At 48.9% G+C, this 20,029-nt stretch overlaps 1 protein-coding gene across 1 annotated transcript in view; it reads left to right on the plus strand.

The window, feature by feature from the left end:
* The first annotated feature begins 5,179 nt into the window (after nt 1-5,179).
* The window catches only part of SGIP1 (SH3GL interacting endocytic adaptor 1), a 50,202-nt gene continuing 35,352 nt past the window's right edge, over nt 5,180-20,029 (plus strand). The window contains exons 1-2 of the mRNA XM_086463024.1: nt 5,180-5,303; nt 5,892-5,936. Of these exons, the coding sequence (XP_086319150.1) occupies nt 5,180-5,303; nt 5,892-5,936 (169 nt within the window). The remainder of the gene's footprint in view (nt 5,304-5,891; nt 5,937-20,029) is intronic.

Consider the following 20,029-nt stretch of genomic DNA (forward strand, 5'->3'; position numbering starts at 1 on the left):
TTCCTCATGCCAGATGGGGACACTGGCAATGGGGTGCCCTGGCCCAGTGAGGCGTTGGAAGCTGGGGTGCAGCCCTGACCATCCCACCCAGGCTTGGGGGCACATGGAGAGGGTCATTCCCATCCTGAAAGCCTGCTTGAGGCTGCTGCCCTCAGTGATTGAATCCAAAATGGGCTCAATGACATTTAAGACCAGGCGTGTGATGTGGAGTGGGGCTGCTGGCTGCAAAACCCCACACCCGTGGGGCACACAAGAGCTTTTTCAGTGTTCCTGAATGTTTTCTTTCTAGAAAAAAAAAAAACAACCAATTAACAATATCGCTTCTGCTGCCTTTTTTCTGAACAGTTGGGCGGTTTGTCCCTTTCAGGCCCAGAAACAGTGACAACCCAGGTACATGCAGGGCTGCAGAGGTGCCAGGGGCAGGGGGTTTTGTCCCCATCCCGGGCTGGATCATCCCCAGGGCAGCCCTCAGCTGCACCTCGTCCCCATCAGGTGTGGTGCTGGGGTGTGTGATTAACCTGATTAGCCAGGGTGTGGGAGGGGCCAGGAGGAGCTTCTGGGGCAGGAGAGGTTGCCGAGAGGAAGAGGAGGAGGGAACAGAGGAAGGTGAGTTCTGGTGTGGTGCATGCAGAAGGTGTCCTTCCTGGCTGGGTGGAGGTGGGTTTTGGTCACTGTTCTACTAGTGGTGCTGGTGAATGGGCGTTTCTGAGTGTGATACCTCTTTTCAGAGACACGGAGCAGGAATCCTAGCTGTGCCGGCAGGAGCAGCTCGCAGGGCGTGCGTGGGGCTCCCATCCTGCCTTTACACCCCAGGGCGTAGCCTAATTACCTCTGCTTACATGATAGCTGTTAAATAAGGCAGAGTTGGCTCCAGCAGTGTTCAATCACTCCTTGAGTGTGCACGTCGTGCCTCTGCTCTGCCAACACCCCCGTGCCACAGGGGCACCCGACTGCTGCTCAGCAGAGGGACACTGCTCAGCGAAATGTGAGTTTTGGGGGCACTGAGCAGGGCTGCCGTCTCTGGCATGTGGGTGCATGCCGCCCTCCGTGCCCCCTGTCCTGCTTATGCCTGGTAGTGTAGGCGGTCGGACGCACGAGACGTCGTGTTTGGTTTCGAGGGAACCACTGCCCGTTTCCAACCCTGTTGTGACTTGTGCCACTGTCGTGATTATGGGGGGTCGGTCGCCCTGAGGATGGTTTGGGGTCCTGTGGGACGTGGTTGTTCTGGTTCTCAGCCTGAGCTAGGTGCTTGGCAGGGTGTAGGGTGTTTTGCAGGGGGCTTCTCGGGGGTTGGCCGTGGTTGTGTGCCCCCCCGGGGCTGTCTCCTGCATGCTGGGGTGGGCAGGCATTGGGGGAAGGCAAGAGGCAGCATGTGGAGAGTAGGGGAGGAATGGAGGTGCAGCCTGCGCCATCCTCTGCTCCTCTTGCATCCCCAGTGAGCCTCCTCTGTGCCAAAGACTTGCTGTTGTCTATAGCTAGAGGAAGGCTGAGTGTGCCGAGTCCCTCTTTAACCTCACAATAAGCACGTTTTCTCCAGCGCTGCTGCAAAAGCAGGCACCCTGTCCTACTCTTCTGCCTCTCGGAGCATGTGTCCCCGAAGGGCTATGGCACCACGGGCGAGGGCTTGCTCCTGCATCTCTCCTCGGAGCAGCTCACTGAGATGGAAAGGGCCTGGCAGCCTTTGTGCATGGGAAAACCCGGGGATGAATAGAGAAAAAAAAACTAATAGAGCAGAAGGTAACGGGCTTTATTGTGGAGCAAGGAGCAGCTGCGTCCTGAAAGAGGCCCTGTGCCCGGGGATGTGTGGGGGTGCTGCTCCTCTCCTCCTTCCAGGGCAGCCCGCAGTCCCTGGATCTCCCACCCCAGTGTATTGGCGATGAGCTGCCTGTGATGGGCAGGACAGGGTGAGCCAGGGGCTAGCAAGGCTTGTTTCTGCCAGCTTCTCAGGCTGGTCCAGCCCTGCTCCCAGCAGGGCACTGTGGATGTGTGTGCAATGCTCTGGCTGTGCAAAACACAGTGCAGGGTGGTCAAGCTCCATGGCATCTTGGAGCGCAGCCTTTTTTGGTTCAGCTTCACAGGCAGCAGCATTTTGGAGAAGACTGTGCAAGGGTGATTGGTGCTCAGGACCCAGCTAATGGGCTGGTTTCCCTCTGCATCCTCCTGAGCTCACTGGAGACTTGGGTGAGATGGTCCTGGTGGGGCCTTGTGTCACTCAGCCTCCCTCCCTGGCAAGGAGAAGACTTGAGCAAGGAATCTTGTAAAGATGTCACTTTGAGAGCCCAGATGGTGGCCTGTGCAAGAGTTTGGGTTTGCCTTTAGCTGTCCTACAGCAAAGCACAAACAAGTGTCTATGTTAGCGGTGATGCTCCTGCATCCCAGGATTTATAACCTCCAGCAAATACCTGCATGGAAGAAACTGATTTTACAGGGGAAGAAGGCAAATGGTTGAACTTTGTTGGGAAGTATATTTTGCAGGTGATGGGGGAATAAATCCCCAGTGCTTCATGGTGATGGGAGCTATCTGGAATGAGGCTGCCAGGGGGTCTGACTTCATCCACTGTGTTTCCCCCTGGAGCAGATAAAGGATGAGCTTATTTTTAGTAAAGGTTTCGTTACGGTTTAGCGAAAGGGTTGTGGAGCCACGTACACAGAGATGTAAACAATCCCCCGGCTGCCCGTTAATGCTGGGGGATTTGCCAGGGCCAGATCCTGCACAGGGATGAGGCTGGCGGATTTGGGCTTTATTTAGCAAATCCCCATCCGCGCTGCACCCCACGTTCCTTGCCCGCCCCAGGGCCACCGTGTCCCCGGCCGGCTGGGGGCCGGACTCCTCCGCTCCCGTGGTGCCTGTCACATGTACCTAAAGCATGACTCTGCTCGGATATGAGTAATGCGCTCCGGTGACTCATTTTCTGCCTTTTTTTTTTTTTTTAATGCCGTTGACTTCGTCCATTGATGTTTACTTGCAGCCTCCTAATGCGTATCCTTTGGGAGACTTTCAGTGCTTTCGCTGAGGAATGTCCATGTGCCATCTAGCATGGTTGAAAATCCTTTGGAAATCCTTAAATACCAATTTTACCTTGAAATGAGGGGGGGCTTGCTGACACGTTGCCCTCCTCATGCAGAAGGGTGTGCTCCACCAACAACCCAACTCTCCCTGCGCTTCTCGGCTTTGGGAAGAGCCCGTGCAGGGAGCAGGCTGGTGGTGTCATTAGTGCAGGGTTAATTTTGCCCTCAGGAGTGTTAGCTTTGGTCTTGCCACGTGGCAGGAGTTATTTCATAAGGTCGAGGCATCCTGCAGAACTGGAGCTGCGCTGTGGTTGGCAATAACCCGTGAGTTTCCCACCTGCGCTGATGCAGTACATGCCGGTGCAATGTGGAGGCTGCCATAACTCAGCACTAAAGTGGGGGAATTTGGGGAAGATAACTTATGTATCCATGGCCCAGCTTGGGAGGGGGTTTGCAGGGGAAGTCACTGCTCTTCTTGCTCGTTTAAGGAATACAAGCCCTGCTGAGGAGCACCATGAGGGCTGCGGGAGGGGGCTGCCGGGTCTGTCCCGGGTGGAAGCAGAGGTGCTGGGATGCAGGATGGCTCCAGCAGCACCATGCGCTGCCACAGCTATATGGATTTCAGAGGATAAGTGGGTGGTTTTGGTGTGTCCGGGAGGGATTTGGACACGGTAGGTATGTGCCTATCACCTGGGTGTCCTGCCACGTGTGCCAGCCTGGTTCCTTAGTGTGTTTTGGGGCTGCTCAGAGGGGGCAGCAGCAATGGCAACAGGTGTGTTGTGTTCACTCTGGGATTACAAATGGATTTCCCAAAGGTGCTGGGCACCCTTCCCTGCTGCCCGTGCTGGAAGTGCAGGCAGCCAGGGCAGGTCACAGGAGCTCCTTGCGGGGATTAAACAAACCATCTGTTAAATAATCCCGTCCCTCCGCCCGGGCGTGCAGCGGGGTTTCTCGCTGGCTGGGATGGGTGAGGGCTGCGGCCGGGGACGCTCAATGCCCGAGACTCTGTTGTGGCATTGAAGCTCTTTTCCCCACTGGTGTATCTAAATCCTTGGAGGTGCTTGGCTTCTGGATTTTTTTAATGGGGAAAAATGGGATTATTACTTTTTAAATGGGGAGGGGAAAAAAAAAATTGATTTTTTTTTTTTTTTTTTTAATGGGAAAGCTGCTGTAGGTGTTACTCTCCCTGCTTGTGAGTGGGGTGAAGTCCTGAGAAATGCATGAGGCTGCCTGGGTTGGTCCTAAAGGTGGTGATGCAGGGCAAGAGGTAGAAGTTAAGTTGCCATCAAAGTCACGCTGAAAAGTTGCGTTTGCCAGCACTGAAACACACGGGTTGTGCTTAAAACGCTGCCGCTGTTCTCAGCGAGGGGAGGCAGCTCCTCCACAAACGCAGATTGGTGCTGATGGTTGTAATCCCTATCTTTGCTGGGTGCTGTGGTGGTGGCCTTGGGGACAGACCCACGTGTGCTCCCGGCCTGGGTGTCCTCTGCCCCAGGCTGTCCCTGCTGTCCCTCACAGAGTTGGGTGCTGCTTCAGATCAGCCAGGGATGTGGCTCCTGCTCTCGCAGCTGTGCTCGGGGACTACTTCAGTGCAAGTGTGAGGGGTTTGAAAGCATCTTCCAGCAAAAAAAAAAAAATCACAACCCAGCTTCTGGAGCTGGTTAAGCCATTTTTACCAAAAATAGTTTTGTATCTCATGTATTTACCAGGGTAATCCTAGCAGTGTCCCATGTAACTCCTATGTTGGCATTGCCTGTCACCCCCAACCACCCCCCCCTCGCTCTTGTAGCAGCTCTGAGAAATGGTTTTCAACTGGCGAGGGCTGCACACCCATTGAGGGGGGCTGGCTGAGACTTGGCTCTGTCCTGGGGGGCCATGGCGTTTTGCTGGCTTGGCATCTGGCTCGAGTGGCATCTTGTAGGTGATGGGAGGCGAAGGGGGGGTGTCCCTGGGCGGGCGGGGCGGGGGGGCTGTCCTAGGCAGAGGCTGGGGGTCAGCTCTTGCAGCCCCCCCCGCCCCTCCCCAGCCTCTTTTGTTCCCCACTCTGGCGATGCTTCGGCTGCTCTTCACGCAAAATTAATTCCCGGGCGCTCTCGGAAGGCAGGCGCGAGAGAAATTTCTCCTGCATCATCCTTTCGGAGCTAATTGCTGGTGATGTGACGTCAGCCCGATGGATTTCTCTCTTGAATGGCTGCGGGAGAGGCGAGGAGGGCCCAGCACCCGCGGATGTGCACCCGAGCTCGCAGCCCTTCTGCTCGCCCAGCGCCCCAAACCTCACACCCGCTGCTGCCGGAGTCAGTTCCACTGCCTTATCCAGGCTGGATTGGTTTTGTTTTATTCCACCCCCCCCCCGCCCCCTTTTCCAGCCGGTCTCCCCGTACACTGTTAATCTGACAGCGCCTGGTAATTAATTTGGCTCCCCCAGCCACTGCAATAGGATTAGAGGGAGGGGAAGTGCGTCACGAGGTACGAAGAGGGGTTATGCTTTTGGTGAAATTGGGGGGGAATGGGAAATAGGCTGGTGTGTTCCCGGGAGGGGGGGGCGGGGGGCGTTGCGCGTGTGTGTTGGGAGCGAACGCGCATGTGAGGAGGTGTGGGGCGGGAGGGATCGGCTGTGCCGGAGCTGAGCCTGGCTCGTCCTCCCTTTCTCTCAGCATCCTCTGGTGATCCTGGAGGTGATACAGGCACAGCAGCATCCATGGCCTGCCCTTAGCCTGAGCACTTGAGTGGCTGTGGTTTTTTGGTTTTTTTGTTTTGTTTTGTTTTGTTTTTTTCCCTTGTTATTCTGACAGCTGAGTGAGCTGGGGATTGGAGGCGTTTTGATTGAAGGGCTTACGTTAAGCATCTGGTAACTGGGATCGTATTCTCCTGTATTTTTTCAGGCTCCTTGGAAATTGAGGAATGCAATTCTGCCACCATGATGGAAGGTAGGTGATGATCTGAGCATGTCTTTCGGGCTCACTACAGTTTTAAAAGCAATGGTGGAGGAAGGAGGATGCACTGAACCTGTGTGTATGAATCCTTTTCCTTTTTTAAAAAATGTAATAATAATAATAAAAAGAAAATCCTCCCCTCCCCCTAATCCAAATCAAACCGAAGCACCCTGTCGGCAAGCTGGCGGATGGTGATATAATATCAAGCCCATCAGGTTATTTGCAATCCCATCCCCAGCCCTGCGTAGGCAGCTTGGGGTAGGCAAACGCCTGGCTCCCCGGCAGAGCCTCCTGCTCCTCCGGCTGGGCAGGGAGAGCGAGCCCAGGCCGGGGTGGGCTGGTTGGCGTTCGGGTCCTTAAAGCACGATTTTATCCTCTGCTTGGAAACCCACTTTCCCAGCCTGAGGCGCTGCACAGAGGATGAAGCGAAGTGCTATTGGTGTGCCCAGCCCAGGGGCTGTGAAGCCTGTCGGTGATAGATGGGATTCGGTGGTTTTACAGTCTAGCCGTGCGGATGAGCACCTTTTTGGTAGGAAGCAAGGCTGTTTGAAGATGATCTTTTGCCATGTAGTGTCACTCGTTTAAAGGTGCAGGCTCTGGGGAAGAGCCGGGGGCAGATGTTGGATGTAGGCTTATTGGAATAAAAAAGGAAATGGGAATGAAATATGGGCTCCAGGCACAAGGTACTTCAGGGAGCGTTGTGAGGCTGTGCGTCTGATCCTGTGTGGGAAAAGCCCCTGGGCATTAAAGAAATTGTAACCTGTGTCGTTTGTCTCAGCCATATGTAAAGCTCTATCTTTTTTTTTTTTTAAATGCCTTTCAGAATAAGATGCAGGGAAGGGAAAACTTTTAAATTATTATTTATTTCATTTTTAGCAGAATAGATACTTCAGGGCCATCAAGGTCAAAATATACTTTTTTTTATGGCCCACTGGCCGAGGCAGAAGGGCCTGCCTTGGCGAGGGCTGTGCGGAGCAGCATCCAGTGCTGGGCTCGCGGCACTGCCGACATGCTAACCAGGCAGCTGCCCGGCCTTCCCTGAGATGACAGGCAGAAATTGGGCTGCCTCTCGGTGTCTCCCCGTAAATCACAGTCTGCTGCCCTGTCCAAATTAACCTAGAAAGGCATTGGGCTCCATGTACCTGAGACTTCGTGTATTGACTTAAAATATTGCCTACTCGTGGAAATTCAGGGCTATAATGGCCTTGTGTGAGCACACAGGGGCTGCTGCTGGATGTTTTTCTGATTCCTTGGTGTGAAGAGAATGCGTGCTGGTGTCCTTTGATATGAGGAAATGCCTCCAATGTCTTCTCCAACACTGAGAGTCACAAGCATAAAAGAGATTTTAATTTTAGTCCGTGACACAGAACTCATCACGCCATGCTGACATACGTGACATGTTGGGAACCAGGCACGCAGCCTGTGCAAGAACAGGTGATTTTAGAGATGTTGTTAACAACATGGTGTCTCTCAAAAATCCCTACATTTATGGTGAAATTAATGCAGATAAATTGCAAGTTGGCCTGCTGAAATTCTTGAGTTGGGTTTTTTAACTAGTTTTGAGGCTGGTTGGGGGGGAAGGTGGCTGGGTGTCTATATGTTTGTGGGTTTTTTTTCTTAATTTATTTTTTGTTCTTCCTTGAGGATTTTTGCCTTGCTCATGAAATGCCCACAGTGTGCCGCTGTGTAGGAGCCTCAGCCACCGTGTTCAAGGCAGATGGATGCAGGCAAGGAGCTGGCAGGGGCTGCCCTGCCCCATAGCAGGGAGGTCAGACAGAGCTGGGGCAGCTGGCTCATCGGGCTCCAGGGGAGGCAAAATTGCCTTTCATAAACCAGTCTTGCATTTTAAAAAAATGTTTTTTAATATACTAGCCATAAAAAGTTTCCCCATTTTCTGTCGCTCCTTAAAAGGCTTAACATGTTGTTCCCCAACTAGTTAATGAGTACAGGAACCTGGAACGGAGGCGAGAAAATGAGAAGAGATAATTTTTGGGTTTTATGAATTTTTAAACAGTTGGAAACTGGCTCTGTTTGTGGAAGAGTGAAACTTGTGTGACCAATATCCTACTGAAACACTGACACCTTGCAGAGATGCTTTATTTTGATATAAGAATGCTTTCGAAAGTGCTTAGCTTAATTTGATCGGAAACTTTTAAACCCATACAAAATACCTATAGTTCCCTGCAAACATGTTAAACAGGTTTTATTATTATTATTGTAATTATTTAAATCACTTGTCTCGCCAAAATATTGGGCGCTGTGCTGGAAGCAGAGGGTGGAGCTCGGGGAGGAGCTGGGCTGTGTCTGCCTGGCGTGTGCCAGAGCCCAAGGGCAGCCCCAGCACCCCAGGGGTGCAGAGCAGGGGCCACCTGGCATCACCTGTGGCCGGTGGGATGGACCTGGCTTGGTTGATGTTTTTGAATCACCTTCTTTGGAAACAAGACAATTTGGCTCCTTGGGAATCATGCAGGGTATGCAAGTTGTATCAGTTGGTTCCAAACCCAGTATGAGATATTTTCAGGTTCTCCTCATAGATGGGGTGAAAAAGTGCATAAGTTTAAAAACCAGAATGATATCCAAAAAAATAAGGGTGGGTGCTGTCTCAAGAAACCAGTCCTTGCTGGGAGGAGAGCTGGAGACATGCCACACAGTGTCTCAACCACTAGAAGCGGACGGTCCCCCACCTCCATAGCACGATGGGGCGCAGCGTGCACGAGCCTTGCCTATGCTCACCATTCCACGTTGGCAATGGCTTTGCTGTGCTTGGCCTCGCTCAAACAGTGGGAAAGTAGGTGTCAGGGATGTGGACTAATCCCCCCCAGCTTTAAACTGAGAAAAATAAGCTACAGCAAAGCTGTGGTGCATGACAACACTAGATCTGGGACCCAAACTGCTGCTGGAAAGGTCCCACAACATGCTGGAAAAGTCTCTGCACATGTGGGCTGAAGACACAAGAAGTATTTAGATGTTCCCGTTGCTTGTAAAATAACTCACCAGTACTACAAAATGCAGGGGACATGTTGTTAAGATAAAGATCCATGCGCAAGAACAAGTTTATATCTTTTTTTTTTTTTAATCCATCTGTTGTGTCTCCAACGTACTGAAGGTATTTTATACACCTTAATTAAGTTTTAAAATCACTGCTGTGACATGTCACTCAAGCCAGAAGCTCTGTGATGTTCGGAAAGATTAGAGAACTGTGCAGCTAATGGGAGCAGCTGTGGTTACGCTGGAGAAGGTCATTTCTTCTGTGGGAGATGCTACCTGCGTTTCTCCAGAGCCTGAACCAGACGTTTGCTGGGGAGAAGCTTTCTCAGAGAGGAAATTTCTCCATAACTCTCTTCTCCAGACTTTTTTGCACCTCTTTCTGGGGGGTTTGGTCGATCTGGGAACCTCTATAGGTGACTGGTCACATCCGAAACAGCAAAAACTTTTTTGCATCATCTTTCAGCAACAGTTGTCTCCAGGCCTTACATTTTCGTCATGCTGAACAGGTAGTACTGGGACCAGAGGCATTGAATGGCACATAAAAAAGCCTTTTTCTTGATTAGGCAAGGAGATGGGCTTTATTATATTTTAGGTGGTCCCACTTCAGTAAATGGTGTGTTTAAATGTGCTTAGTGTTGGCTGTGTGATCTGGCAAGGAAACGACCTGGTAGAAACATTTGTTTTTCCTTTAGGAAAGCCAACAGCAGGTTTGAGGCCATTAACTTAAATTTGGGCATGGATGGCAAAGCCATCCCAGAAACACGTGAGGACCATAACACTAAATTGGGACCTGTATTTTCCAACGTGCTGTTTGAGCGATAACCCATGACTGAGCTCTGGCTTGCAAAGAGGCTCAGGGCTTGGGCTTGCAGGAGCATCTCCAGCCATGTCCTCTGACATGCAAGGGGGATTTTTTCAGACCTGCTGGAACTTGCTGCTTAACTCACAGGCCTGACACTGGTGAGGAAGTTATTTTTTTTTCATGACTGCAACAGAAACTGCAAAGGAGCTCTTTACCTCTTGGTTTTGTGGGTTCAAAAGCAGGGGATGTGGTTAATATGTCCGGCCCAGAGCTGCTCAGGGGACAGTGACTTGCTCCCACGCTGCATTGTGGTGCTTCCAGCGATGTCTCATGTGCTCTGGGTTAGAGCTGGGCTGGCAAAACTGGACCTGAAGAGCATCCCTTCAACGTGGATTGAATTTGTTCAGCTGAACAGGTTGCAGTAGAAACTTCTAGCCATGGGAGGGGAAAAATAAAAAAAAATAATCCCTTTTTTCAGGCATTCAAACCCTGCCTCCAGAGCTGGTTTGGGTTTTTTCAGCTCTAGTCCACTGGCAGTGTGCTTCTCCATGTGAAGGGAGGGAAGGGATAAATGGCTCTAGCTCAAAACCAACAACCTCCAAGCAGATGACCCCACCCAGACCCTGGGAATTTGGCAAATGCTTTGGATTGGGGCTGGTGGTACTTGCCAGTTAAACCCCATACCGTGCCAACATGGTGGCTGAAGTGGTGGCATTGAGGATTTAAACCAAAACACAAGCGAGGCAGCAAAACCTGACGTTTGCCTCATGCCTAAAATGAGCAATGGGATGTAGCAGCTGAAGCAAAACCCAAACAGGGTTTCTTTTTTTGGGTAGAAAGGATAGAAAATATGGGAAAACTTGTCAACGGTGTGTGGTGCAGGGCTGGAAAATGTCTCCTTGCAGTGAGCCCCAGTTTAAAGTGTGCCCTTGGGCATCTCAAACTGGTGCCCAAATGCAGCAATTTAGGTTTCTCTGCCAAGACAGAAACTTACTGCGTGATTCATTGGCTTTATTCAAATTTATAAAGACACTTTAGAAAAAAATTACAGGCTAAATCAGGTGTCTGTTTTTTTTGAACCTCCCTCACAGGGTCTTAAGCAGTTAAAGGTGGAAAAACACGGTTGTGTGTGGAAATACCCTTCTTTAAATGTTGGTGTTTTGTTTTGTTTTTTTTTAACTTTAAGGCAATATATTTGAGTTTCTACAGGTTCAGTAGGAAAAAGGCAAACACCTGGCTGCCGTGCAGCTTGCTTGTCAGCAGAGTGGGTTGTTCACATGCAGTGCAGCAGCACAAAGTGTAGCCCTGTTTGCCTTGCCAGCTATTGAATAGCCTCGGCTACTTGTTTTTAATAGAAATTCAGTTGCAGGCTGGTGTTTCTGGGGGCTTTTGAAGATTTTTGCTTTACCTGTGTGAATGAAAGAGGAGTAAGGCTTGCAGTGGTTACAGCTACTGGTTTTGTTTTGTTTTTTTTTTTCACTTACAGCCTCACAGAATGACTTATTTTAATTATCAATTTAGTTTTAGGTGCTTTTTAATTTCACAGATAGTCACCAGGCTGCCACTGGGGCAAGCACAGCTGCCTGAGCTACATGTGCTTTCCTGGGAGCCAGAGGCAAGGGATTTTGGGGCTGTCCTTCGGGAGCTGGCTTGAAGCTCCTACCCTGTCCTCAAACCCCTGTCCCCTCCCCCGCATACCAGTATGCTTCACTGCAGAGGTGGGAAGGGGAAATTCCCTACCACGTCCCACCAGTACTGACAATGATAACATTGTTTGAAAGTGGTGAGGTACCAGGACTGGAAAATCATACTTTGCAGCCTGTGTTATCTGGGAGTTGTTCCTTACCCATCCCAGCCTTGGAAAACACCCCTGACTTTGGCACATCTTTCTTTGCATTTAAATAATAACTTCTTTGGTATAGTTTTGTTTTGTTGTTTGTTTTTTTTTTTTTTTCTGAGAGTTAATGCAAAAAAAACCCACCCCAACCAACTTTTAAAATTCTCCACCTACATGTTCCATGGAATTTAAAACATCAACTTGAGATTAATGTCATCATGCATAGGATGTGTGGAAATAATCTTGCAGGGAGGTTTGGGATAAGTTGGTCAGTGGACAGATGCAGACCCAGCTCTGCGTGCTTCTTGAGGGGCTATTTTTTTTTTTATTCACTATTGCTGGGAGCAGCATGATTAAAAATAATCTTCTCCAAGTATTTTGTTGTCAGCAAATAAATTAATAAATGTGACACTGCTGGGAACAGTCCTGTAGCCACCTTGTTACTGGTGGGGTTTGCTTAGAGCTGGTGGTGTTGGTAAGTAAGCCTGATAATGAGCTCATCTGGGGCACTTTTCGGTCTCTCTTAAGGTGCTCTTCCAAATGTCAAAAGAGGACTGAATTTTTAATGTAGTTTGTTGGAGTTTTGTGGGAGATTGGCCTGGTTTTGGTGTTAGTGCAGAAGATGGAAAAGAAGCCAGTATAAGTTATTAATAATAAGGTCATTTATGCTTCATGTTTACCTGGTTCCTTTCACTTGGGAACCTCAAGCTCCTTCACACCACATGGTTCTTCTGCGGGGAGACAGATGGGCAGAAGAAGCTCCGTCAGTTTTGTCAAACGCTGCCTGGAAATGGAGCCTTGCTTCGGGTCAGGTCTCCTGCTCTTATTTTTACTTACACTATTGCCACGGTTAATCACTGCTTTACAATCGAGGTGTTTTCTTGACAGCAAACACTGGACAGGTCAGTTAGAGGAACTGGAAAGAAGCGTCTTGTCGCGCGTTATTTTGGGTGTAAATCTTCATCATATGCAAATGTGAACACTGCAAATTTTTTTTTCTGGATGACCAAATTGTGAGCGAGTGATGCTTTTCCCTGGCAGTTTGCCTGGAGTTGTACCTTGTCCACACGGAAGCGACTTCTGCGTCGTGCAGGTGACAAATCCACCCTGCCAGCCCGGGTGTCCTCTTCTCCACCTGGGAAATCGGGAGTGGGAGTTCATGGAGGGTCACACGGATGTCAGCTGCAGCAGGGTGGCCTGGAAGGCTGCTTCTTAGTGTCACTCCTAGGCAGGGATTTGGGTGGGCCTTACTAAGTCCTTACATTCTGCATAAACAGTATGACTGCAGTATCAGTGTGTTTTTCATAGAAAATTGTCCAAGTAGCAGTTGGGAGCCTGTGGTGCGTGTGGAGGCAATGGATTTTAAGGAGATGCCTTTTAAAACAAGGCTGTGAGATGGGACCTGCTGTTGGCCATGGCCATGTCTCCAGTCGAGGAGCAAAAGTAATGGCAAAGACTTGCAAAGACAAGGAGAGGTTTGCAGTGTGCGCTTTTTTTTTTTTTCTTTTGGTGGAAGTGGGAAATACCAGCATGGGGGATATAACGTGCATGGGTTTTGCCTGAATGTGCAGTCTGCAGAGACCTGCCCCACCAAGGAGCCCAATGCCCTCTTGCTGCCACTTGGTGCTACGGGAGGCATGTGGGAGCGCCATCATCTCCCTTTCCTGATACACCTAAAACCCCTTAAAAATAGAAATCTGAGTGTCATTTTGGAGGGAGAGCCTGTCCTGGACAGCTTCTTAAATAGCACAGCAACCTTTAGAAATGCATCTGGTGTTTTTGTGTGTGTGCCAGCTGTGAATGAAAGCCACAACTGTATCCAGATTTAATTTACTGACAATATTGGTGGAGACGTTTGTGTCTCGCATCCCTCAGTTGCTGCATATCCAGTTTCTAAAAGTTGATATTAAAAATCTAATCTCTGGGGAAAGCAGACAGTGAGCAATTCCTGCAGCTGCTTCACTGAGTTTAGTGAATAACTGACAAGTGACAATTTGCATCCTTCTGATGTTAAATAGTCCTTAAATGCTCAGCTCCATTGCAGAAGAAAAATGAATTGATGTCTTGTGTGTTGTGGTGCATCCTGCCCTTTATTTTAAGGACACCCTGTAGCTGCTGGCCAGGTTCCCAACCTTCGCTTTGGGGTTGGGGCGGGCTCTGAGCTGGGCAGCCCCGCTGCAGGGGAGGAGGGTTGGGCACGGGTCCACTTAGCATCTGTGTGATGACGTGGAAACCTTTGGGCTCCTGTCTGCGCCCAGCTGCAGCGATGCTGATTTTTGCACTAGGTCTTGCCTATGGGGCGAGCCCAGACCTATATTTATATTTATATATAAATATATTTCCACGGTTTGGGATGTAGTCCCACGTGGTGGGGTCTCGTCCCTGTGCTGCATGGTGCCTGCAAAGCAAAGGGGCCAACCTAATGCCAGACATGGGTTTTATCTCTGGGTGTATTTAAGTAAGCCAGTGTGCACTCCCTCGCCTTGCTGAGAGTGTGTAAAGCAGGGATTTCAGCTCAAGGGCTGTGCCATTTCTCAGCCCTTTGAACTCCTAGCTCCAACTTCTGCAATGAATGTTTGGGCAATTTGCAAAGGGAAAAAGGTACAGGCCAAAGGGAAGGGGAGAGACGTGGAGGTCCTGGCAGCCCAGACCCCTCCAAGTACGCAGGGATGGATGCTCACAGCTCTGGGGCACAAGCAGAGCCCGGCACAGGGGCTGCTGCTCTAGGGCAGGCAGGACATGTGTGTCAGCAGCCGCAAACCCAGATGTGGCCACTTAGCCACAGGACTTTCTCTAATTTCTTCTTCATGTCTAGTAGCTGGAATAAGATATGTATTTTTAGAAAACTGTTGAATATTAATTTAAAATCTCCTTGGGCAGAGTTCACCGCAACCTGTTCAGAGACTTAATTACCCTCATGGTTGAAAACACGACTGTATGTCTGAATCAGCCACGGGATCTTGTATTATCTTTGCCCATTGGAGTGGAGTTCCTTTCATCACCACATTTCCATTCCTGCGGAAGGTGCTTGGACCCCAACGCAGCTGCTCCTGACATGGTTTTGGTGCTGTGCTGAAGAGATAAAGCTCCTGCAGGTGCCCATCTCCTGCTCCTCCAGCCTTTCAGCTGCCCTGATTGCTCTCCCATCAGCCGTGTGCCAGCTCTGGGGCCGCACCAGAAGTGTTGGGTGCTGGGGTTGGTTGCAGAAGCTCAGCAGGACCAAGGCCAGGTGTGATCCCACCTCTCTGCTCCTCTTTGGCATGTCCTTGCTGGATGGTGGGGCTTGGTTTTAGTACAAAACTTTTGATCTCCTCAAGGAGCATCATTACTGGACCCCCAAGTGAAAGGTGATGTGTACCACATGTCCAAATAGCATTACTTACAAGGCTCAACAGCCCAGGACCTTGAACCAGGAGCAACTACTCCTACTGTGAGAGAAAACGATCCCAGAACAGTAACTTGCCATGTTTGGTCGTGTTGGGGTTTTTTTTTTGGTCGTTTGTTTGGTTTTTATTCAGACTTATATATGATCTTGTTTTAGGCTCTCAAACACTCTTAGTCCCTCAGTGTCTTCCAGCTGAAATTTCTGATAAGGAGGAAACTTCTCAGCATATATTGTTATTTAAAAAAACCCCTACTGAGCCCATAACTGTTGTTCACTTTTGTTTTCAAGTATCTCCTTTCCTGAAAGCCACAGGCAAGATGCCAACAGTGTTCTGTCTTGGTAGAAAGCAGCAGAAGTGGCAGTGAGGCCCTCACCTCTTTTTCCTCGTTTTTTCATTTTCTAACAGGAAGAAACTGTTATAAGCATGTGGAAGATTGTAATACATGTCTGTGGAGCTTTGCTAACCAGATAGGGTTTTTTTTTTTCAGTACCTTGGAAGCCCAATAGAGTAAAGTAAGTATCTTTAATGCCTGGCTAGCTCATTATCAAAGATGACTTTGTTAGCCCCTCATGGCAAAGTGAAATGTAGAGGCTTAGTGACAGGCTTTGCACTGGAAATTATTGGTTTACTGGGATGAAATATTAAGTACAAAGAGATCAGGCAACTGCTGGGCAAAGCTGGGTGTGCATACAGCACTGCATGCCTTCAGAAGGGGCATCGATTGTTTGTTTTAAAAATGGCTTTTCACGTATTTTGAGGTTGCAAAGCAAGTAAGCTCCTGCAGGTGACTCCTTCAGTCTTTTTGAATGTGTTTTCCAGAAAATTTTCTGGAAAAATAAATTTCCTGACTGGGTTAAAATGTAGACTTTGCTTGTGCAGGGAGAGTGGTAAGTCTAGCCCTTACCCAGCTGGTTGCTATACCTTCACCAGCCAAATATCAATCTATCATCATGAAAAATCTTGAATTCTAGCTAAACCTTCTAATTTGAAACCAAGGCTTGTGCACAGGTCAAATGTCCATCACGCTGGGGATTTTTGTTCTTGCTGGGAAGCTGTCCCTTGGCCCCATCTGCAAGGGGGTCCAGTGGTGGTCCCTTCCCTGAGTGGAGGGTGGGGTTTCCATCTGTGGGACTTGGGATAAAAACTACTATACCTGGTGCTGTTAAAGCCCAGGGGCTATTGCTGCTCCCTGAGCCACTGCCATGGTACTCTCCTCCTTCATCAGGGCTTTGTCTGTGTGTGAATGCATAGTGGTTGTAGTTGATTTGACGCAAAAGACTGATCTGGCCTCAGGACATGATCCTCTTTAGAAAGAAGTTCTGGGTGGTTTGTTTTTCTTTTTTTTTTTTTTTTTTTTTTTTTTTTTGATACAAGTGGAGCTGAGCTGTGGGAAATACTTTTTTTGAGGAGGGGGGAGGTTAAATTGGTAGGAGTATCTTCATTGTGTTTTTCCTGGGAGCTATGGTCCTGGAGGATAGCCCTGGGCTGTGAGGCGGGTTATATCTTGGCTGGTGGAGCACAACGCTTGAGTGGGGTGGACCTGCAGCAGGGGCTGGGGGAGAGCCCTGAATCACAACACTTGCTGGAGATCTGGAGCTGGAGAGTGCATCGTCAGAAAGTGTACAATGTTGTGATTTTTTTTCTTGATAGGGAAAGGACACCCTGAGATTTGAGGGGAAACATGAATAACCGGTTAACTTGACATAGAGAGGGGGTTTAAAACTATTTCCTCAAGGGTATAAGAAGGGTAATTTATTGACTAAGACAGATATTTGATGAAAAGGCCCAGCATGCATTATTCAAGTTGCAAGAGCCTGGTGCCTGCGGTGACACCCTGGCAGGCTCGAGGGAGCAGCAGAAGTCCCTATCTCATGGAGGATTCACATTGTAACCCCTGGCCATGGTCTGCAGGGCCAGGTTGCTGCAGAATGACCCCTTCGGGCTGCCGGCACGAATGCTGCCGTCACTGCCTGACTGCTGCTTGGTGATGGTCCATCCTGTCTTCTCTAGAGTAATGTTTGCAATTAGACTTGTAAATGAAGGCGGTTAAAATATTAATGACTGTGTTAAGGCAGTGTGCAGAGGGCTCAGTTCCTTGCTGCATTATTAAGCCTGCTGAAAGGCTGGTAATGAGCTTTAATGCAAAGGCTGGCTTAGGTAAAGCATTTTAAATGTTATAAAGATGTATACTAATTTAATTACATATAAAGTGGACAAAACCAAAAAGTAACATGGACTGAAGCAGCGTGGTTACTGAGACTTGACTTTTCTGCAGCCGAGGATGAAGCAGTCGAGACTGCCTAGTTTTGCAATGGACCAAACATGCCCATTTTCATATAAAATATGTCGTCAGCGCAGCAGCTGGGCCCAAGGTAGGTGCTGGCTGCTGCTGTGTCAAAGCAGGGGAACCTTCTTCTGGGCTGACTTGCAGAGAGCCTTTGAGGCACTGCTGTTTGGGTTATTTATTTGGGGCTTGATGTGGTTACACCCTCACTTCTTAAACTTTAATTTACTGTTTGACTTGTTCCTCTGGATAAGAGTCAGAGAATTCAGAAGTTTTGTCTTGCTCAGACTATTTCTTAAGTAAAGCATGCCAAAACGAAGTCCTTTGGCCATGAAACAGCAGCGAGCTTCCATGTCTTTGGACCCAGCAAAGTAATTCATAAGAGTGCATAGGTATGTATGCAGTGGGGAAAGCAGGTTGCTCAAATCCATCTCCAAGCTATATGCAGAAAAAAATCCACAAAGCGAAAACAAACCTAATAGTGATTATTTCTTACTTCTTCCTGTTTCTCCCCCTTCTTCCTTCTTCCCACCTCCCCGCAGTTACTTTGGTCTTGAGTCTCTGGCATGGCAATAGATAACGTTTATCTTCATGCACAGACTAAGTAGAACAAACCTCAATTATTTTTTTTTCTTTATTCATCACAAAAGAGTGTTTAAGGCGAAGATATGCTCACTGATGTCTCTCCTGTTTGAGAGTGTGTTGCTTTGATAAGGCCCATCCTCCCATGAAAGTAGCTCTTCCTCCAGGGTGCCCCTCTTGATATTTGAAGTTCCAGAAGCAGCAGCTGCTCCCAGTGCCTGGGGATGGAGGGTGAGGGACCAGGTTTGGAACAGGGTTATTTGTCTTCTGGAGTTGTTAAGTCTTTGGCGTGGAAAATAAGATCCTGGTAGTTCTTAAGAATAAAATATGGAAAGCTTCCTAGTGTTAAATACTAATTCCTATTTCTGAGAGGCCAATTCTTAGGTACACCAGGAAAAAAACCCCGTAATAGTAAATAAAAGGTGAATAATGCCCCTCGATTCAGAGAGCCATTTGTGTTTGAAGCGGGATCTCTGGCACACAACAGTTAGTTCAGCCTTGGCTTGTGGCTACTCTGTCTTTGAGTTAGAGCATCCAAAGCCATTTGGCTTGATGAGGACTAACTGCAGCATGTGAAGCTGTTGTACCTTGGAGGGGCTGGTGGCTTTCCCCATTAGACATGATCTTTTTTTAACAGCTCTCTGGGCTGGGGTTGACGACGTCAAGGGAGACATGAACTCCTCTGAGCTGCAGCCACTCAAAAGCAGAGCCATCCTGGAAAATCACCATGTTGTCCCCCACCAAACCATGGACATCTCTGGTGACACCATCAGGGGACAGCCAGTGCCTTGCCCTGGCACAGGCGGTAGTCTTCAGCAGGGGACCTGCTTCCACCAGCTCTCGTCAACCATCTCCAAAGGAAGCTTTCATTTTTGTTCTGCCTTTCCTAAATATCCCTTTTTCCCCTCAGTCATTACCATTTTAAGCAGATGGTGGGCCTATTATATAACTGAGCAGAAGGCTTCGTTAAAAAATTTAGCAAAGTCGGGTGCTTCTTCAGATAAGACTAAACACCAACTCATTTATGGTGTTTTTGGCCTTCCCTGTTCTACTTTGAGTTTGGAGGATGAAGTTATTCTAGGGGGTAAGATTGATGGAAACCTTCCTCAGCTATTAATAACTCGCTTGTGTCTTGAAGAAATTGTAGAAAAGCTGAAAGGCAAAATGTAGTAAAAACAAAGCAACGTTGCAGGATGAGCCTGTGGGGTTTGGTGTTGCTCCCAGCTGCTGGGGGTGTATGGATCCCATAAGCCAGGGGCATATGGGATCTCATAAGGGATTCCTTCATCCCTGACCGTGTAATGCTTGCTTTGGGCGGAGGAGGGAAGTGCACTGGGTATGGGGGTGTTTTTTTGGTTGGGTTTTTTGGTTTTTGTTTGTTTTCCTTCCAGGAGCGGTCACTTTGTTTCCCATTTCATAGGGGGAAATATCCAACCCAAAGCTCCATGAGCAATACCAAGGAGACCCCTGGAGACTCTCCTGGTTCTACGTTGGGTGGCTTGGTCCTAGTGTTGGCCTGAAAAACTGCCTGGCATAGGGTATCGAAAGCCTGAAGCATCCCACATGTATTTTGATAATATGATCTAAATCCACTGATTTTTTGATGTGCTGCAGAAAGCTAGCATTTGTGTGCTTATTGCAGGCTTCAATCAATGCCCAGAGAAGTACAATGTTCCTGGGAAAATGGAAAATAATTTCAATTCAAGCACATGTTCAAAGCAGGAGGCAGACTAGAAACCCAAGCTCCCCCAAAAGCGTCAATGGAAAGAACTGTGTCGGAGCACACAGCTCCTAGGACAAACGCTCCTATGTTCCTGGGGTGTCCAGGGCCAGTTTCAGAGGAGCTACAGGAGATTTGGCTCTTACAGCACATCACTCGAGGTAGAAGCTTGGGGGTTTTTTCATTGGATCCTAGACAGTATATTTTAAGAAAGCAGTTTTTAGCACAAGTATTGCTGTGTGCATCTGGTGCAGTGCACGTTGTGTGAGCTGTGTCCTGGTTGTGTCAACCCTGGTTTGTGCTGCTGAGCCTCGTGTGCACCTTCCAAAGTGTGAAGCAAGGGGAAAGTCATTGCACACCGTGTTGGGGAGAGGAAGGCTTGCAGCACTGGGGCTAACCAGTGTGCTTGTCTTTCCTGTGAATTCACACCGCAGCTGCCTCCTTGATGCGCAGCTGGACTCGGTGTGAGTGCCCACGGCTTCTGGGCT

This window comes from Leptosomus discolor, chromosome 3 (assembly GCF_034619465.1).
Source record: "Leptosomus discolor isolate bLepDis1 chromosome 3, bLepDis1.hap2, whole genome shotgun sequence".
In the NCBI taxonomy this organism is placed as follows: Eukaryota; Metazoa; Chordata; class Aves; order Leptosomiformes; family Leptosomidae; genus Leptosomus; species Leptosomus discolor.